At 37.4% G+C, this 22,270-nt stretch overlaps 1 protein-coding gene and 1 long non-coding RNA gene across 2 annotated transcripts in view; both read left to right on the forward strand.

The window, feature by feature from the left end:
* The window catches only part of LOC150077561 (inactive hydroxysteroid dehydrogenase-like protein 1), a 157,673-nt gene that overhangs the window by 82,503 nt on the left and 52,900 nt on the right, over nt 1-22,270 (forward strand). Inside the window, exon 5 of the mRNA XM_090386921.1 lies at nt 19,281-19,360. Coding sequence (XP_090243047.1) covers nt 19,281-19,360 — 80 coding nt within the window. The remainder of the gene's footprint in view (nt 1-19,280; nt 19,361-22,270) is intronic.
* On the forward strand, nt 4,260-16,167 carry LOC150077562 (uncharacterized). The gene is made up of 2 exons (XR_016547734.1): nt 4,260-4,295; nt 15,730-16,167. It is a non-coding gene; the product is annotated as an uncharacterized LOC150077562 (long non-coding RNA).

Raw genomic sequence — 22,270 nt, forward strand, 5'->3', positions numbered from 1 at the left:
GGATGCTGGGGACTGAGGGCTGAAACTGTTTTTGTCTGTCATTGCTAGATGTTCTGTGGAAAGTAGTGTTGATAGCTTCCCATTCCTTTCCACACCAAAGTAACACAGTCATAGTCAGGATGACTATGCTTGTATTCAATCAGTACTGTCAACCATATCTTTGCCATCATTGGTTAGTGATTCTGCTGCCACCCATTATCAGGAGAGATTCTGTCTGGCCTCTCAACTCAGACCTGTCTGGCTTGGGAGGCCCTGCCAGTAATTACATTACTGCTGGTACAGGGTGATTCTAAATTATTGTCATGGTTTCCATGGCCTATAATTTTCAAACTGGAAACAACAAAAAAAACTGCTTACAGAATATGAAAGTGTAACTCAAAGTTATTACCTATTGAATCAATACTGCAGAATGCTAAACAATTTCAACATGTGCATCTTTCATGGCACATAAGATGTCCAAGCGATATTCAATTTCCCTCCAAGTGTTCTCCAGCATTTGTGGTGTAACTGTTTCAATCACAGCAACGATTCTGAGTTTCAGTTCATTGAGGGAGGTCACAGGGGTCTTGCACACAATGTCCTTCACGTATCCCCACAGGAAGACATCAAGCGGCGTAAGATTGGATGAGCGTGGAGGCCACAGAATCAATCCACCATGCCCAACCCAGCGCCTGGGAAAATGCATGTCAAGAAATTCTTGGACAATAAAAGCCCAATGTGGCAGTGCACCATCTTGCTGGAACACCACATTTGGCTGATGGTTTTATAGCTGGGGTAACAGATACAGCTGTAGCATGTCCAGATAGATCTCTGCTGTCACTTTTTTTCTGCAAAGATAAAGGGCCCCAAAACTTCCGAACGTGACAAAACAACCAAACATTGACCTTTGGACTATCTCTTTCGAATTCTCGGATGGCGTGAGGGTTTTCTGATCCCCATATTCTGCAGTTATGACGATTTACCCTCCCTTGATATACGTAAAACGTTGCTTCATCACTAAATCTCCATCTCCGAAGGTCATTTTCATCAGCTTCGACATTTGACAAAATGTCTTGGGCAAATTGGAAACGGCGGAGTTTATCGTTTGGCTTTAAAGCCTGCACAATCTGCAGTTTGTAGGCATGGAGGTGAAGGCGGTTATGAACAACCCTCCAAATAGTCGTTTGTGGTATACCTAACTGCAAAGAAGCTCATTTAGTTTATTTTTGTGGCCTTCGAGAAACCGCTTCATGGATTCGATCAACATCTTCCTGTGAAGTGCTCAGTCTTCCCGCTCCTTTTCGGTGCAGAAAACTTTCAGTCTCTTGAAATTGCTTTAACCAACATCGGATAGCATTACTTAAGGTGGATCTTTTCCATACAGAGTTCTGTAACGACGTTGCATTGTGATAACTGACTTTGTTTCGAAAAACCAAAGCACTCACATTGCCTTCTCTTGAACAGTCACTATCTTGAAGTAATGCTGTGAATATCTCCCAAACATCAGTGCGGCGAGTATAGCATTGCCAAATAAAACTTATTGAGTTCACTTTCGTATTCTGTAAGCTTTATTTTGTTGTTTCTGGTTTGAAAATTATAGGCCACGGAAACCCCGACAATAATTTAGAATCACCCTGTATATCTGTTTGTCTCATTGATGCATGCAATCCACATCAAGGAGTCTTTCATGATGGGTATTAGTAAATTTCATTAATATCATTAAATGGCATTAGTAAATGTCATTAATGACAGCAGTATTATTACTACATTCATTGTGCTTATAATACTCAGGATGTTTAATTTAATTAAATCTTTTTAAAATATTTCATTCTTTTTAATACAATGCAAAAAAAAAAGTGTTGATGATGGTGCCAAAAATACAAGCATGATACATTAAGTGTGCAGATTTTCAACATGCATATAACCTCTTAAGAACTGCATAAAAAAAAAAAATAAAAACCTGAAAACAATGTTGTCTATCAAAATATTGATGAAACAGGAAAATATCTTCCAAAAAGGAGTCTGCTCATTGGGCTAATCTCCTGAAAAGTGCTGTAATGGGAGTTTACTGTATTTGCCGTGTACTCCTACTAGGAGTATTTATTTACTATATTGGGAGCATAGTAAATAAATTTTGCAATGTTGGATAACTAATCATGTGCTGACATTGGAATATCAGAAATATGGGATGCGGAATTTGAATATGGCATGAGTGCATATACATAGACGTAACTGTTACAGTGATTCCTAAGAATTACCTCAAACTTGCTCTTTCTCTTTGCTGGACATATTTGTAAAGCTAGTCATGTGTTGTGTTGGTTTGTGGGCATGATGTGATGCATTGTATTTTATGACTTTGACTGGCTCCAGCTTCTTGCCACAAGAAGTTATAGTATGCCCCAAAGGCCATACTATAACCCCACCATGGTTATGGTAGGAGTTGCAAAAGCCAAGAGTCCCAACTTCATTTATTAAAATATGTCCTTATATTTTATTATATTACATTCTATAATCTGTGCTGCTAAGTCTTGTGTACCTGTTATTGTTCAAGATATATTTCTTAAGACTAAATTTAGAAATTGATATTTAAGAAGAAAAAATTGTTAAAAGAAATTTTCAGGTACATCATGGTTAAAATAGCAACAAAAAAAACCTTCTCTCACAGTACATGTCCATTCCTTCTAATCATGTGCATTATTCTTTCTTAAATTTATTTTTATTCAAACTGCCTATTTCTATAATGCCAGATAGAAGCTTGTTCCAACAATCAACTATCCATCTGAATTGCAGGATAGATATGCAAATTTCTGCATATCTATCCTGCAATCATCCTTTCTCACTTTAAATTTAACCCTTCCTACCCAGTCATGTATATTGTTGGTTGTTGAACTACCAAATTGCAACTAACTATAAACTCCAGCACTTTACTATTTGGAATTCTTTAAAATATGGCATATTTTACAAAAAAAAAAAAAAAAAAAATATTTTAGAATTCAGAAATATTTAGAAGGCAATCTGAAATGTTCTCAGTGATCACATTTATCTTTAATTAATGTCTATGCAAGAAAAGTGACATTTCTTTCTTTATAAGATGCTTGCAGGACTCTCTCAGCCTTTAATCTGTTTTTGTAGCCAGTGGGATTTAAAGTGCATAGATAATACAATGCTCTCAGTTCTCACAGAGCAACAGACTTTTCCCTTGTAACAAGTTACAATAGTATTGCACTACTTTCAAATAGATGGCCTCTCCAAAAGATTAATTGACTATTTGTTTAAAAAATGAGACTGCTATGTTGATAGCTTGTCCCAAGAATATCTGGTCCCTTATTGGATAAGTAGGTGATCTCTAGAGTTAACATGCAGATAAAAAAGTTGTAAAGTTTTTGATATTAGCTGTCATGCAGAATAGAAGTCAGTCTGTAATATAGCTAAAGCTATCTGTTTAAAGTAGTGCAATAAAAGGCAACTCATTGCAAATGCAGGTTTGTTTTGCTGTGAGAATTTAGACTATAGCATTATTCATGCAGCTTAAATCCTGCTAGTTTCAAAAATGGATGAAAGGACAACATAGTCAAATGTTTGCATATGTAAATCAGTTCAGTTGTTTGTGCTTTATTTACTGAAATGTTCTTCTCTAAAACTGCTCGACCAACATCAAGGATGATGGATTTAAAGAGTTGATTGTAGGATGGAAAGTTTTGCCAATCTCCTTGGAAAGTGTTGCCTTAAAGCATTGGCAATGTTCAGTTTGAATAGATTTGTTAAGCAAGTTTTGGTCCCCCCCCCCCCCAAAAAATAATTTTCAGGAAAACTAAAAACATCCCACAATTCAGAAGAATTTTAAAAGATTCAGGATATACAAGCTTTATACTGAAAAGGGACACGTTGAGTATGGGTAGAATGAGATTGAATTGCAGAATATTTTCTCCAGATGTGTGATGAAATCTTGTCAAGATTAATGGACATTTAGGTAGCCTTCTCACCAGTGCAACTGGTGAGAAGGCTGCTTAATGCATAAACAACCAGTTCTGTGGAATTGATGCATAATGATTTGCAGAACTTTTCACACTTGCACGACAACTGTTTCAAGCAACCAGTTGTGTACACCTTGGCTTTCCAGTCTCGTGTGTTAGTCATACAATTACATTATATTTTAGAGTATTTAATTTGTAAAAATGAGCTCAAGTGAGGAGCTTACCAGCTTGAAGCTACTTAGAGGTTGAAAAATACCCAGTGCTATATAATTTCAGGTTATCAGCGTATAGAAAAAGATGATGTGGCCTGGGAAAATGTAGCCAAAGCAATGGATGACACAGGTAAATGTTTGTTAATTTATTAATTCAAATAATTATGAAGACAAAGCAAATACTTTATTCATAATGTCTGTTTAACATTTATTAATACAATTATTTATGAAAGTAGCAAACAAGTATTATTTCAAGGTAGTCAATTTTTCAATACAGTATTTCCACTGCCAAGGCAATGGATTGGTTGGTTATAACAAAGGTGAAATTATTTCTTAAATTAGTAGTTGTTGGTCTGTTTTACAGCTACAACACTAAAGTTGATGGTATTTGGTTCAACTGAGAGTTATTCATCTTCCAGATTTTCATCAGGCCCTGTTTGTTCACCTGTTTTCCTTTCCTGTATAAATTTAAGAAGCATGCAAACAGCACGAACAATGTCAATCGTCTCTTCTTTAGAAATAATAGTGCTCATTAAAACTTAAATTTTGGCAAACCATGTCAAATGTTTATTCAGCTGTCTTTTTGGCTCTGCTAATATAATTATAAATTATTTTTCTTTTTCAAGTGTGGGTATGGATAAGCTTCATCACCTACAAAGCAAAAAAAGGAAAATCTACTCCATTATTAACAAGGGGGAGTGATTAGGCTCTTGGAAAATTATCACTTATCCAATGATCCATTCTTGAAACTTTAAATATCCTGCCGTCACTTTCTTCTCACATAACTGACTTCTATCATTGTAAAGCATCCATCCATATCAGAACATGCCATCAACTCTATAGAATGATAATCTTTATAATTTAAGCTACAGTGGTGACCTGTGAATATTTTAACAATGGGCTTGCAGTTTTGCCGACTTTTTATTCTTTTTTTACAACTAGGGAAATATAATGGATACTTTTTTTTTCCCATGATAAAATTAAATTGAGTAAAAAGTAACATGAATATTTCCCATATCACAAATAACACTGTCCCAAGAAATTTAATAATATAAAAACAAATATTACATTAAAAAAAATGTTTACACAAATATTCAAGAAATTTATTTTTAAAAATTTCCATGTAGAATTTACTTCTTTATTAATATTTGTTGTCAATCTTCTGCTTTGCTCAATGGTTGGGTGATGATTATGGAGGAAAGATTTGACTTAATGATCTGGATCCAATTGAAGCAATGGTTTTCCATTTAGATTTATGGTCTTCATATCTACAACTTGTTTAATTGTCAGATGTTCTTTTAATTGTTACGATATTATTCATTGCACTGAAATCTCACTCAGCTTTAGCATTGCTAATTGTAATGGTTTCAAGGATATTTCTGGTTTTTTTAATTGAAAAGGGGAAATTCACTTGATTTGAAAGAAACTGTCTTCGACAAAATCTCTTCTTATTCAGTGTGCTGTCTCTCTGCAGAGTTTGGCTGTCATCTTTGCAATGGTTGAACGTGAGGTAGAAGCTCTAAACAAACCCTCATTACTCTCATCATACCACTCTCTGAGGTTTGCTAACCAAGATTTCCTTTTCCCTCGACTTTTTTCCGTTGATCTTGCCCTGGATTATCAATTGCAACATCTCATATTTGTCATTCTTCATCAGATGGTGTTAGTTATTTTTGTCTTTTTCTTCATTTGTCTCATGATCTCGTCACTCTTAACATTCGTCTGTAACACACTACATCTCAAAAGCATTTAACTTATTCTGGATCTTCTTTGTCAGTGTCCAGGCCTTTTGTATTTTCTGTCCTCCATAAAGGAGGATAGAAAAGACAAAACATCTCAATATTCTTGTTCTTAAAGGAAGCATAAGATCACTGTGGCATAGAAGATCCTTCATTTTAAGGACGTCTGCGTGTGCTTATTCAATTCTCGTGTACTTCAATAGAGTGGTCCCAATTCTCGCTCAGCATACATCCAAGATAGTGATAATTTTTAACCCTTTAAGTTTCTTCATTATTGATTGCCACAGTGATTCTGTGACTTTTTAAACTTTCTGGAAAGTAAGAGTTCCTGCAGGATGTCAATCATTAGTGCTTAATCGCTAAATTCCAGATTTTAGTCAGTTTAATAATCCCAAATACTTAACTTCTGATTCAGAATGTTTGCATAAAGTGGGATAATTCCTCCAAAATGCAATTGCTGTCCACTGGCTATCAGGGCATGAACACATTAGGGATCTTTTTAATTTTCACATAAAGTTCTTTAGCAATCATCCTTAAATATCACTTTTTTTTTTCATTATTATTATTGCCCATATGCCAATCTGCCAACATTTCATCTTCAGAAAGTTTATTTAATATCTTAGCTGCTCTCGTTCCTGCACCAACGTTGCTACTGTCACTAATTTCTTTGAATACTGTCCCAACTCACTGAATCACCCAGATGTTCAGCTACTGTGACCATCTAAACATAGACATGAGAAATTTACAGAAAGGCTTGGATCTCTCAATTCTCCAAAAAAACAGATGAATGCTTGCTGGAGTAAAGGGGAGCCACAACACAGGTTGACTCAATCCATGTTGGGAATATGCTTCTGACTGGCTTTGATATGGAAAGCATATAGACTAGTGTGCCTTCTCAGTATGTGGGATAGGTGGCTGCATCGGTTTTATGGGCACCACTAACATTGTGGAATGGCAGTTCCTTTAACCGTTAATTTGCATTTCTAAAGGCCAGAAGTGGGAAAAATGCGTACAAACTTCTTAATCCATTTGTTATATAGAAATTTTTTTTCATCCTATGGAAACTATTTTAAATGTAATTACCAAGAGGAATTTTAAAAATTTGCTGTAAAGAAGTCTGTTAAACACAGGTCCAACTGTAATTAAATCAAAAATGAAGAATTTTAAACTTTTTTCTTTTTTTTTTTATGTAAACCCCAGACATGAGGGGTATTAGAACTTATAGTACTTAGTACCGTGCTTGGGTTGGAGGTTGAGAAATGAAAGAAGAAATTAGACTTTAACTTCTGTAGACTGTAATTTTCAGGAAATACGTACGAAGGAAAGTTGTTCCAGAAAATGGCAGTTGAACGAATAAACAATGAAGATGAAAAGTTGGTTCTGTGAGTTTGCAGTTGGACAGTAAATGGATGTTGGCTGGTGGCGGCACATGTTCGAATTTGTCTTGAAAGAGAAAGCTGGAATTATAGAAGCCAATTCAGAAGAACAGTGCCCATGGAAGTATCTGTAGAAGAGGCTTGAAGCAGAAACTGTCTGTCTATGAGACAGTGAGTGGAGAGACTCTGTTAGAGATGAATCATTAATTAACCTAACTGCCCTCTTCTGAAGGGAATCAAGAAGCCTGAGAGAGGTTTTGGGGGCACCACCCCAGACGTGAGAACAATATTCCATGGCAGGGCAGATTTGCGATTTGTAAAGAGTGAACAGCTGTTTGGAAGAAAAGTAATGCCAAGAGTGAAAGAAAACCAAGTTTTTTAGATGCAGAGGAAGCAATATTTGTAATGTGCTTGTGCCAAGAGAGATTAGAAGTCAGGGTAATCCCCAAAAGAGATATCATTTTGCCTAGAAATCGGAGTGTCACCAAAGATAAGCATAGGAGCAGAAGAATCCTTTTTCCAAGATATAAGACAAGACCGAGTTTTAGAAGGATTGAAATTAACTAAGTTGTCTTTGTCCCACTGGAGAATTACCTGGAGATCGGCATTTAAGGAATTGGTAGCAGATATTTGAGACGTTGAAGCTGATTGAGCAAGGCCAAGTTTCTCAAAATGGAAAGAGGAATGCAATGTGCTATCATCGGCAAAACTATGGATAGGATTTCTAATCAAAGGAAGGTCATTAATATACAAGAGGAAAAGTGGGACACCAGCATTGGTGGATCCTTGAGGAAATCCAGCATTAGTGGAGAAGTTAAAAGACAGCCATCTACCATCACCCTCAGTGAGCGATCAGAGAGAAAACTGGATAACCAATTACAAAAAACAGTTGGCAAACCATAAGATGGAGGCTTGTTTAGAAGACCTTTATGCCAAACACAATTAAAAGCCTTTGAGATGTCAAACGCAACTGCTTGTGTTTCACCAAACTTTTCCATTGAATTAGTCCATAAATGGGTAGCATAAGCCAGAATATCACCAGTGGATCGACACTGACAGAATCCATACTGGCGATCATTGATCAGACGGAAGGTTTCTAGGTAGTTTAATAAGAGTTGGCAGTTAATTGATTTCTCCATTACTTTAGAAAGAGTAGAAGTAATTGCAATGGGACGATAATTGGATGGGAGGGATTTGTCACCCTTTTTAGGAACTGGCTGGTTATACTCAAATTGAGCGATCAGAGAGAAAACTGGATAACCAATTACAAAAAACAGTTGGCAAACCATAAGATGGAGGCTTGTTTAGAAGACCTTTATGCCAAACACAATTAAAAGCCTTTGAGATGTCAAACGCAACTGCTTGTGTTTCACCAAACTTTTCCATTGAATTAGTCCATAAATGGGTAGCATAAGCCAGAATATCACCAGTGGATCGACACTGACAGAATCCATACTGGCGATCATTGATCAGACGGAAGGTTTCTAGGTAGTTTAATAAGAGTTGGCAGTTAATTGATTTCTCCATTACTTTAGAAAGAGTAGAAGTAATTGCAATGGGACGATAATTGGATGGGAGGGATTTGTCACCCTTTTTAGGAACTGGCTGGTTATACTCAAATTTCCAAGCAGTAGGAAAAACACCTTTGGAATAAGAAAGTGAAAAAAGGTGGCAAAGAACGGGAGTAAGTTCAGGAGCACAGGTTTGGAGAACAAGTGGAGAATTACCATCGGGACGTGGAGATTTCTTAGCATCAAGATTTGTCAAAATCCTTCTGACATCCTTTTGACGGAAGACCACAGGAGGCATCGAATGGAGCTTGTTGGGAATTTTGGGAGGTTTTTTACCAAGATCATGGTGCCTCTGTAGCCAGGTGTGAAGGAGCAGCAGTGCGTAGCACATGCTTCTTAATTAGACCGGGGTTCGAGCCACCGAATGCGGAAAGGTCCGGGAATGACCACCGCATATTCCCGGAGCAATATGGCCTTAGTTGCTAATGCTCCTAAAAACCAAACAACAAACAAACAAACAAACAACAACAAGAGTTGGAATAAAAATGGGATGCTAGCAGGTCAGCTTTATCCTTGGCCAAAGTACCAACAGAACAATCTGGTTTGGACAGAGGTGGGAGCAGAGATGGGCAAAAGTTGCGGCCAATTAGCTTTGGGAAAGACCAGAATGCTTGGCTACCATTAGGGCAAGAAGCAAGTTTTCTACTCTTAGCCTGTTCAAACTTTAGTTTGGGCTGATTAATAACTGCTTTGCAATTGTTCCAAATTGTTTGGTGTAGGCAGAAAATGAAACTGAAGAATTAGAAACAAGCCAAACATTATGATATACAATGTTCTTCTCTTGAACAGCCTTAGCACATTTATTGGAAAACCAAGGTTTATTAGATGAAGGAAGAGATTTTAAAGTGGAGTGTGCGATAAAGGATTCCATTCCTCCAAGAGAAATTTCACTGACACGATCTGAGCAAACGTTGACATCAGAAGTTTTGAAACTGTAATCCAACCTAGGAAAAGAAGAAAAGAAATCTTGCAGGTCATCCCATTTTGCTTTCTTGTAATGCTACAGTACAAGGTTGGAAATAGCCATGAGATAAAGGCTTCATTGGAGAAGAGACAATCACGAAGTTGTGATCTGAGGTGCCTAAAGGATCTCTCACTTCGACAGTGTACTTAGAGTTGTTTGGGAGAAAAAGATCAAGGGGTTGGCTGTATGGTTAGGATTATCCAGTTTTTTTTTTTTTTTGTTAATATATACTCTGGCACAACAACCAAGTCAGAGTTTACACCGATCGGGCTATCCGGGTGGGTAAAGTGTCTGCCTGGCAACCCAAAGGTCACAGGTTCGAATCCTGCCTCAGACTTGGATCAGAGTAAATGCAAAAATTTTGGGAGGTGCATTATGTGACCATAGAAGCCGATGCGCCAACAACTCCCAAAAAAAGAAAAAAAAAAAAAAAAAGTACAGTTTACAATAAATCGTCAATGCAAATATTTATCGTATTTAGTAGTTCCTAAATATTTATCGTATTTAGTAGTATCGTATTCCTTTGACCCCGGTCCACTCAGGGAATGCGTGCTATTAGCATTAGTAGAGGCATTTGATGCAAGAAAGCAAGCTTATGCAGCATCAGCCAAAAAAAAAAAAAACTCACTTCCACTTCACCCCTCTGTTCGTTCAAAATACCTGTCCAGCTGAGCCTTAAACTTATTTAGGCTATCAACCTCCACTACAAGGGATGGAAGTCTGTTCCACCAACCAACCACCCGCTGGCTAAAGGCAAATTTCCGCACGTCTATCCTACATCTGTCTTTCCTCAATTTGAATTTATGCCCTCTCAGGTGATTATTCTGAGCTAGAGGAAGAATCCCATCAGCATTGAGCATGCTCAAACCATTCAAGGCTTTATACACCTATCAGATCACCTTGCTGGTGCCTAGTCTCCAGACACTGTAATTTGCAAAACTTAAGCCTTTCTTCGTAAGAGCACCCCTTTGTTCCATTCACTAATCTTGTTGCCCTTCTCTGTACTCGTTCCGGCAGCTCTACATCCTTCTTGAAATGAGGCCTCCAGACCTGTATACAGTACTCAAGGTGTGGCCTGACCAATGCCTTATACAAGGGAATAATCACCTCCTTATCCCTGCTGGAAAAATTCCTGTATATCATTGACAATACTCCATGAGCTACTCTTGCAGCCCATCTGCACTGCTCAGGGAACTTCATATCTGCCTGCACAACCACCCCCAAGTCCCTTTCATTCTCTACCACTGTCAGTGTAGTACCACAGAGTTGATATGTTGCTCTGGGGTTGCTGTTTCCCATGTGTAGTACTTTACGTTTGTCAATGTTAAACTTCATTTGCCACCTCTCAGCCCATCTGCTCAACCTTTCCAGATCCTGTTGCAGTAGCGTAGTGTCCTTGACAACCCTGCCAACCTTCGTATTGTCTGCAAACTTGGACATTAAGCTTGATATACCATCATCAATATCATTTATAAATACAGAAAACAATAATGGACCCAACACTGAGTCCTGAGGGACTCCACTAATAACATTAGTCCACAATGGCAGTGTCCATTGATTACCACTCTGTCTTCTCCCCCTCAACCACCCCTTTATCCATAGCAGCAATTTGCCTCCAATGTCACACTGCTCCAATTTGTGTAGCAGTCTTCCATGTGCAACAGTATCAAAAGCCTTTCTAAGATCCAAGTATATAATATCAAAGCTATTCCCTGCATCCAGTTCTTTTGTGACTGCATCATAGTATCCAATCAAATTGGTCAGTCAAGACTTCCCCTTAACAAAACCATGCTGTGTCAGAGCTATAACTGAAGTCTTGTCTAAATGAACCTGCAGTGCTTCTTTAACCAGTGCCTCCATTAATTTTCCTGGAACAGAAGTTAAGCTCACAGGTCTATAATTACTTGTGTCAGCCTTTGATCCTCCTTTGTGAATTGCGGTCACATTTGCACATTTCCAGTCTATAGGTACCTCCCCTGAGTCCAAGGAAGCTCTCATAATTATGGCTAAGGGTTTGCTTACTTCCTCTGCTGCCTCCTTTAATATAACTGGATAGATCCCATCCACCCCGGGTGCCTTTCTTGTGTTTATCTTCAACAGTTTCTCCTCGACTTTACTCCCAGTTATTTCAAGATTCTGTAGCTTACTGCTCGAGTTGAATACACCTCTGGCATTCCCCTCGCTGAATAACTCCTCATGTGTGAATGTCGATGCAAAATATTCATTTAGTTTGTTAGCTACCTGAGCAGGATCATCAACAGTTGACCCATCAATATCAAGTGGACCAATCTGATTCATCCCCTTCCTTCTAGAGTTTACATAAGTAAAGAACTCTTTGCTGTTTTTCTTTGCATCCCTTGCCAAGGATTTCTCGTAATCTGCCTTCGCCTGCCTAATCTCCTTTGTAACTTGGTTGCATATCAACTTGTATCTATCATAGGCTTCTGTGTCATGTGTTAATTTGTAAGTATCCCATGCATTTTTCTTCTCTGCCATATGCCTCATTAGTTCATCTGACATCCATTTTGGCCTAAACCTTGAACAATATTTCTTAGTTGGTATGTAAAGCCTAGTAGCTTCCAAGATAAGTTCTTTGAATGCTTCCCATTTTGAATTTGCTGTTGGTAACATCATCAGTTGGTCCCACTGTATAGAATTTAAATACTGTCTCAGTCCATCGTAGTCGCCTTTGCGGAAGCAATAACCCTTCCCTTTACCCCTAATGGTAGTTACCTCTTTGAGTAAATCCCACTTCAGCACACTGTGATCACTGCCACCTAGTGGTTCATTTATCTGCAGATTCTTAATGCATGAAGGATCACTGCTGATAATCAAATCAAGAGTATTACTCCCTCTAGTTGCCTCCCGAACATGCTGATGTAGAAAACAATCATCCAATAAATCCACAAAAGCCCTGCTAGTGTGTGAGTGACCAGCCCCCAAATTCCAGTCAATATCTGGGAAATTAAAATCTCCCATTATAAGACTCTTATTTACTGGCCCCCTATTTCCCTGTACAGTTTCTTATTATACTCATCAGAGTCATTAGGCCTATAGCACACTCCTACTCTCAATTTTGATCTCCCAATGCTCATGTCACACCAAACTGACTCAACACTGCACTGTCCAGTGATGTCGACTGGCTTCACTTCCTTGGTTTTTATGTGTTTCTTAACTAATAGCATAACCCCTCCCTCCTTCCTATCCTGTCTATCCTTTCTGTAGACGTTGTACTCCCCAAATTGCAGTTCTGCATCCCTTATATCTGTGTGACACCACGTCTCTGATATCCCAACAATATCTGCCTTTGATGTTTTGAGCAGTACCTCAAATTCATCAAATTTATTTACTAAACTCCTAGCATTGGTGTACACGCAAGTATACCTGTACCTGTTTCTATTCTTAGCTACCCTAACACAACCCATGTGTTTACTTGTACCGCAATGGCTCCCAGCAGTCTCTGAAATATCATGCATCTTGATTTTCAGGCTTCTGCTCATTCTAATAGAAGCAGTGCAAGAATCTCTTTCACCTCTGCCAGTGGCTACTGTCAATCTATTGGTCTTTGTCTCTCCCCCCCCAAGCTAGCAGTTTTCCGACCCACCTAACACTGCCTCGATAGCATCAGCAAATATTCTTGCGCCCTTGCTATTTAAGTGTATCCCATCCCTGTAGAAGCAATCTCTCCTGTTAACAAGTACAGTCCAGGCTGAAAAAAATTCTACCCCTTGAGCCTTGCACAATCTTTCCAAGGCCGAATTGATCGACAAGGCTCTCATCATATACTCCTTCCTATCGTGTCTGGGCAGAATTGCAGACACTTTCAAATTCAACCCTAATTCTCGGCTTTTGTTCAACAGTGACCTGTACTTGTTAAGTAATTCTGCCAGTCTCCTACTCTTAATATCATTAGTGCCAATGTGTACAACTATATCACCTTTTGTGCCCTTAAAAGATATTCGCTCTACAACGTCATCTCTCTTGCACTCTTGCCCCTGACCACTGGGCTACGTCAGGCCTTTTTATTCTTGTAAGTAAATGAACAATCTGTGCAAGGTCATTAGTAATTGCAAAAGCCTCAGCATCTCGATCAGCTGGCTCAGTATGGCTAGAAAACGGAAGCCAGCTGTAAATGTGAACATTAAAATCACAAAGGAAAATTACCTCACTGTTAGGAAAGTTGGACTGGAGAAAGTCATGTTGCAAAGAGAGGAAGTCAAAGAGCTCCAAGTGATTAGTGGAATTGGGAGAAGGGTAGAGACAATAGATGAATTTGACACATTGTGGTAGAGAGATCTTAAGCCAGAGTAGATCGAAAAGAGGAGATTCCAAATTACCAAGTGTGACAGGGAATATCAGCACTTAGATATGCACAAGTTGGAATAAAAAAGGTGATTCCTTTCACCTTTGAGGTGAAAGGAATCATACGGTGAATAATTTGGGCAACTGAGAGGAGCAGTAGTTGAATCAACCAATAACTTAGATTCTGTCAGAAAAAGTACATGGGGTTTGGCAAGCTGCAAGTGGAAATGGACATTGTTGAGATTAGAATTGAGACCAGGTGATTTGTGAAATGAATTAGGATGTGTCTGGGAAGTTTAGATCTTTTTGCAGATAAGCTTACTCTATTAGTTTGACAATTCATGGTGTATTCAATGGTAAGAAAAAGTGGGTGGGTGGGACATGCTGTATGAAGTAATGAAATTTTTGGATATGGCATATACATGGTAAGAATATACCCTGATCCTTGACATAACGTGACCTCGACCATGCCCCCCACATACACACTACTCGGACTCCCTCCAGTCACTATCTGGCAGAGCAGAGGTAGCAAGATTATACACTAGCTGATCCGGAAACCTCCTAGAGTTACCAATAGGTTTGGTCCGGTGTACTAGCTGGCCTGCGAACACCGTTTTAGAGCTGTACCCTCGAAGTATAAGGAAGATTGGATCTTGCCACAATGTTCATCATAACCTCAAAAGTCATCGATCATACTGCTTGATGGAAGAGATAGGGAAGGGTTGACAGCAACTTAGCTCTAGAGACTAAACATGGGTTCCACCACTTCAAGCCTTCAAGCAAAGTGGTGGTATTGCACCGGTTGATGAGTATCTATCACCTAGTACTGCCTTGTAACAGAGGGGTGGCATTCCTCCATGTGGTGTGGGTGCCACACCTCGACCCCTGCTTACGTTGGTTCACACCTGTGTGGTCACCCACCATGTACTTGGACATGGAGGTTATACCCAGGATTACTAACAGTCCCACCCTCGTGAAGGTGCAAGCAGAGGATTTGGCTGTCACAGACCATTCTGACTTTGCCGAAATTGGGTTCACTTGACTTGAGTGTCAGTTCCATCAGCGTTTTAGACTCCCAGGTAACAAGTACAGCTTGTCTGGCATATCTGAGAGAATGTCTGTGACAATCTCAAGGTTGAATGCACACTTAATGTTCTGTGCCTAGGGCTGTGGTCCTGCTCACCCCACTGTGGGTTCCAGCTCTGGATATTCAGTAATTGACCTCAGGATTTAATTTGTAAAAATAAATGTTTCTATAATGGGCTCTCACAAACCCACTAAAGTTAGATGAACCTGAGTTTGGAAATTTTTGAATTCTGTTTCTCATCTGATACAACCAAACAGTTAAGCAGATTCCACAGTTGATTAAAACGATCAGAAATACCAATCCATTCTTCCTCAGTGGGTAATTTTATGTAATGAGTGAGGACACTTACAAATTGCTTTTGTAGTAGTGCGCTATGTTGCTGATGGTACTGACACCTTATGAAATACAACAAAATATCAAAACATGTTTTACATTGTTAAATAAATGAAAATAGTTCATTATTATGAACTGTACATTTTTGAATTTTCATTATTATTAACTATGTATAAATTCATTTTTTTTTAGCTGCTGACTGTAAGGAGAAGTGGAGGAATATCTGCACAGTATTTGTGAGAAAACTAAAGCCTGTTTCCAGCAGTATTGGATGGTCCAAAAAATCATTTGATGGATGCACCATACATTTTTTAATTTCCTTCATTAAAGGCAATAAGCCAGAGTAATTGCTGGGTATTTACCATCTCCACCAGGAAGATAGCTGGAGATTGACAAGTATTTGGAGCCTAGTGTACACAACCATTTTGAAATAAGTTTGGACAGGTTTTCTGAATCAAGTGGACAAGGAACAAGAGGTCCAAACATAGTTTCAGAGGAAATAAAAAAGATTAATCACTAAATGCAGCCAATAAAGCTCTCATGGAATATTTTGAACATAGTAAAAATAATAAGCCCAAAGAGAATGAGCCAAGGAAAATGTTTATCACCAGATGTACAAAAATTAAGCGATACCCAAATGCAAATTTTTCATAGAAGCATTTTTGATACACTGGACTCGTTATTATCGGAACCTGAAACTCCTAGTTTCTCTGCTATGTGTCAGGTGGTTACTATAATGTTTCAGCAATCAAAATCTTCATGGTATCTCCATCTCTAATTACATGAATGTTGCTCACTGTTATGGAGACTTTTCATCTGAATATTAGTTACCACCTGTAAAGTTAATAAGTTAACTTTACATACCATATAGCTTAGATGTCATATGGTTGAATCCTATGTTCATTTACGTTATTACTGTAATGCATATTTCTGTATTCATTTCAAATAAATTGATAAATAATTTTCTTTACCTGAGTTAACATCCTTTCTTCAACACCTACACAGACCCTGAATCTGGTATCTGTTTTCTTTATGGAAGAGCCTATTAGTGTAACCAGCTCACTAAAGCTTGCCAGACTTGTCCTGTACATGGCCTTAAAATTTGAAGGATTGTGCAGTTCTTTTGAGGCCCCAAACAATCTTTGTTTATAATTGTTCACAAAATATGGATGAATCCACAGCATTTTCCCCCTTATTTTAAGAGCCCAGAAGAGAGAAATATTGTTCTCTTCAGAAGAAGACATTGTGGCTACTGTTGATCAGCAGTTGTGAAGGTGTGAGAATCAATATACAATTATTGCATGAGATCAGTCTCATACGACTGATTTTGACACTTGTTGCACCAGTGAGAAAGCTGCTTTACTGATCCAATTATTTAGTGAGTCACTAAATAAAGTTCTTTTTTGATGTGAACTTTAATTAACCAGTCGTTGTACCTGTAATTTTTATAAATATTGTGGTGAAATTCAGTAATTATTGTATGTTTTGTTTTGTTTTTTAATAAAAAAAATATTTAAAAAGTTGTTTTCACCTTTTTAAAAAAAATTCTGTTGAACAATAAACCATTATAGGCATATAAAATACAAAGATGAAATTAGCCTCTTCCATTTTCCAATTTAAAACATATGCGTAATTTTAAAATAAATTAAGACATACATTTAATACTGGTATTCATTTCATTTTTCAGATTTATTTCAAGTATGGCACACTGTCATGCACTCAACTTGAATATTATGCATGCTGTTAACTCTCACAAGTGATTACCAGTTTCCACATTTATTAATGATTATTTCAAATGAATCTTTCAAAGACTTGGTTTGTGACCACTGGAAACTATTAATGACTATTGGATGTGGGAGTTTTGTAAATAACTTGTTAGCAGATTCCTAAGCTTTGTAGCATCAGTAGCAGTCAGTTTCCCAATGCTAGTGTTACTATGAGTAAAAAAATAAGCATGGAGGGGCAGCACCTGCTGGATGCAATCATGATAACTCTGTATGAAGAATAATTTTTGTAAATAAAAATTCAAAACCATACAAAGTAAAAATTTTTTCCATTCTTAGGAAAGTACAGAAAAGCAGTTTTTTTTTTTTTTTTTTTTTTTTTGTCTTCAGCAGCAATTAATGTGGGATTTGTTATTTTGAATTGCACCTGGCAGGTGTAGTGACGACAATGCAAGGTTAATATTCCAAATTTAAAAGGAATTCTCCAGGTGTAGTTTGGGCTGGAATTCGTTGTTACTCTTTTTTTTTGCGTTGTTGTTTTAAATCAATTACTTCAGGCAGCTGTTTATCAATATTACAAGATTTTGCTTATCTTAATATATAAGTAAAAAACCTTTTCATGCAGGATGGTGCTCCTACATGTTATTTGCTCATTTTAAGAAATCACTTTGTGAAAATTGCCAAACAAATAGATTGGGCATCATTGGTCCTATTGATGGCTGCCCACATGTTTAAGCATCAGCATTTTTAATTCTGTAAGGTTATAATAAAAGACCATGTCTATTCCAAGAAAATGTATTATGTGGAGGACCTTAAAAACAGACTGAAGAGTTTATTTATGAAAACTGATCATGTGTTATGTTGCAAAGTTAGAAAAAATGAGCCAAAAATTTTGCTTTAATGTATTGTGGCTAAAGGATACCATTTTTGAAGTTAAACATGTCTTTCTATATGACCATAAACTTTTTTGGTTTGTTAAATAATAGTTTATTTTTGTGGATTAACTTCATATTTATAATGCTGCCATAATTTTCCAGAGAATGTAAAATAAAACTGTACTCTGGCTTTGGTTTACCTGTATATAAGAAAAGGCCTTTGAGTTATTCAGTAAGCTGGATTGCAACATTCTCTGCTAGGATGTCTTAGATTTAGCAACAGCTAATCTTTTAACTTTGATAGTATTAAAAAAAAAAAAAAAAAGTAATAAATAATATGTAATTGGACCTTTGACCTATTTGCAGAGTATATCCTGAATTTCAGTTCACCCAACCCAAGTGAAATGAAATTGATCATAAAGTTAAAGGTTAGCATGTTTGAAGTACCAATCTTCATTATTCTGGTGGCATACCCAAATGCTACTAAAGGCTATTAGTGTGTGACACAGCTGTAGAACAAAGCAGATAACATTTAATGAATAATAAGAACATACTGAATATCATTTCATGAAAACAGACAAGTAAAAGGCATACATGACTGATAGCATGGAATTTAACTGCCATTTATCATGATGGGGGCACCAGAGGCATAGCCTATGTGTACCAAACAGGAGTAGCACAATGTGGCCCCAGCCAAAGAGGACAAGGCCTAAATTTCTCCGACATTCTTAAATTGAACTGATAAACTTAATGGGATCCCAAGATTGCTACTGGCTGGCATACAACATCAGCGTATTTACTCATGTATGTTACTTGTATTTTCAAATATAAGTGGGGAGAAGGGTATAACATAAATGATTTTTGTGTAGCTTGTAAAGGTGATCTAGCAAGTTTGATCTGCTACTCTTAAATTTCTTTATGCATTGAATGGTTTATTGCAATTGTAATGATTTGTAGATTTCTTGTGCACTATTAATGAGCTATGTTTATATTGCTAAATTTTAAGATGCCACCAATGTCCCAGCAATCTAGATTATCAAATAACTCAAAGGCTTATTACTCCTACATCAAAGTAGTTTGCTCACACTGTATTTTAGTCTGTCTTAAGGGAAATATTTATTTTTATCCTTCATTTTGTTTGCAGAAAATATGGGATCTTATTCATATCAATATGACAGCAGTTGTTATGATGACCCGTATTGTTATGCCACAGATGGTTAAAAGGTATGTAATAAAGGATAAACTTTTTAAAATAAATTTCTTACTTGATGTGAATGCTTTATTAGTTTATCATTTGGTTATGTTATTTCAGATTATTTGCATTAAATTAGAGGCCCGACGTAGCCAAGTGGTCAGGAGCGAGAGTGCATAGCACGCGTTCCTTGAGTGGAGCGGGGTTCAAGCCCGTGACTACTGAATACGATAAATACTCGTATTGACGATTTATTGTAAACTCTACTGACTTGGTTGTCGTGCCGGAGTATAAACAGAAAATTTATTTATTGCCGACCGGGCTAGCCGAGTGGGTAAAGTACTTGCCCGGCAACCCAAAGGTCGCGGGTTCGATTCCCACCTCGGGCTTGGATCAAAGTACTGCAAAAAAAAAAAACCTTGGGAGGTGCAATATGGCCACAGAAGCCGATGCGCCAACAACTACCAAATCAAAAAAATCAAAAAAAAAGCATTAATTAACTTTATTTATTCTTGTATACAAAGATTGGTTGAACTTCTAATGGATTAACTTCATATTTATTTAGTATAGAATAGAACCAACATGATCCATGTAAATCTGGATAATCCAGAGAAATTTAGTGAGCATATCAGGCAGCTCTAATGTAAGAGTAATAATTAATCACAACTCCCCTGCCCTACAGCCCTGTGATCCCAATGTGTTCCAGCTTATACAGTAAGCTCTCATGAGGAACAGACAAATGCTTTGCTAAAATCCAAATAAACTATCAAAATTATTTCCTATATAATGTGTCAAAATAGCTAAATAATGTATCAAAATAGCAAAATAGTGGTAACAAAAATCATTGAGCCAATGATATACAGGCAATTTAGGTGGGATCAGAATTCTGAAGGATACACATGGTTTTGTTAAAGAAAATCATGTTTAACCTGGTAGCAAAAATCATTGAGCCAATGATATACAGGGCCATTTAGGTGGGATCAGAATTCTGAAGGATACACATGGTTAAAGAAAAGAAAATCATGTTTAACCTAACCAGGTTAAACATGATTTTCTTTTCTTTAAAGAGTTGTTTTAAAGAGTTGAACAACTCTTTAAAGTAACTACTTTGTTCAGTTACTCTGCATTTGTTGAGCAGTGCGGTTGTGTTTCATTTAGTTAAGTTGTGACAATGCTGAAAGTTGCATCAACTAAACGTGTTCAAAGATTTCGACAAAATCACAAACCTAACGTTGAAAAGCAAGCACCAAAGTCAGTGGTGGAACGCAAGAGAGTCATCTAGATTCATATTTCTGTCCAATTTCCCTTTCTTTCACAGTATAACTTCGAACGCTGGGCTGTAGATTTTGGCATGCGTTGTACTTGTGTGCAGTGATGCAACAAGTACAATGCATGCGCCCAAGGAAACTCAATTGTACGCAACAAGTTGCGTACAATTGAGCAACAAAATTGTTCCCCCCTTGATGGCTCTACAAGGATATAACTAGATTTCAAATCGGATTTTAATTTTCGAGAGTTGAACAACTCGTTAAAGTAACTACTTCGTTTAGTTAAGTTGTGCTGATGCCAAAAGTTACATCAACTAAACATGTTCAAAGATTGACAAAATCAAATCTAATTTTGAAAAGCAAGTGCCAAAGTCAGTGGTGGAACGAGAGAGAGACAGAGACGTAAACACGAGCAAGATCAATTAGAGGCAGATATCTGGCCATCAACATCAAAAAGAACAGTGAAAACATGCAACAATAAAGGCTACTACAATCATTTATTGAAGGTAAATGAAAATACCAAATTAAATAGAACTGATTTTATTAAACTTCAATTGTATTTTTTCATTTCACATGATAAAATATTAAATAATATTCAATGATCCACCTTCGGCTCTATTTTTATTTATTTATTTTTTTTTTTGTAGCTCTAATGTAAGGGTAAACACTCAGTAACAGTAATAACAATTCTTTCTCCTTCCCCACATAATTATAAACCTCTCATATATTCTTTTCCCTTCCCACACAATTATGTTGTTTTGGTTTTTAGGAGCATTAGCAACTAAGGCCATGTTGCTCCGCGAATATGGGTGGTCATTCCCTGACCTTTCCGTATTTGGTGGTGACGGGCTCAAACCCCGGTCTAATCAAGAAGCATGTGCTTCTTGATTAGACACTACTGCTGCTGTTCCTTCCCACCTGGCTACAGAGGCACCACACAATTATCTCATATTTTATCTTTTGGATGTGTAAACATCTTTGGTGGCACCTACTAAATTTCAGATGTAGTGAAATCAATTTTCCATGATTTTGCAATGTGGAAATGACTTTGTTTGATGTCATTTCCATTTCATAACAAAGAAAAATGGGTTTTGGAGAGAAAATTGTGCAAAGGATCATAGGAGGTGATCTTGGATGTGCTCACTGGCATAAACCAGCCGGGTGCATCAAAACGTTTGATTTGGTTCATACCACTTAGGTGGCTTTGGGCTAACCATTACCACCCATGGCAGAAACCTTTTGGTTTACCAGAGAAATAGATATCTTGATTGCACAGTAGTACCGTCTATCACAAAGGCACCTTACCAGTTGAAACGCATAATCTAGGCATCAGAGTACCCATCTGTATTACTAAAGTGGTTGTATATTTCCATCAAGAGGCAAATCATAAACGTTTTTCCGTTTATGATTTTCTAGTGAGATCATGGGAGGTGATCTTGGATGGGCTCAGAGCTGGCATAAACCACCTGGGTTCAGAAAAACATCTGTTTCGGAGCATACCACTTCAGTGGCTTCGGGCTAACCATAGATCCTCATTCACTCGCTGTTTGAATGATTGTAAAAGTTTCAGCAGGGGAGTTCTTCTTGCAGTCACGTTGCAAGGTTATGCAGGTCATTACTGCATGCTTTGTCAGGGTCATCATCTTGACATATCGTTTTACATATTTCAATCGT

This window comes from Mastigoproctus giganteus, chromosome 12 (genome assembly GCF_048544385.1).
Source record: "Mastigoproctus giganteus isolate SK-2022 chromosome 12, ASM4854438v1, whole genome shotgun sequence".
NCBI classification, from domain to species: domain Eukaryota; kingdom Metazoa; phylum Arthropoda; class Arachnida; order Uropygi; family Thelyphonidae; genus Mastigoproctus; species Mastigoproctus giganteus.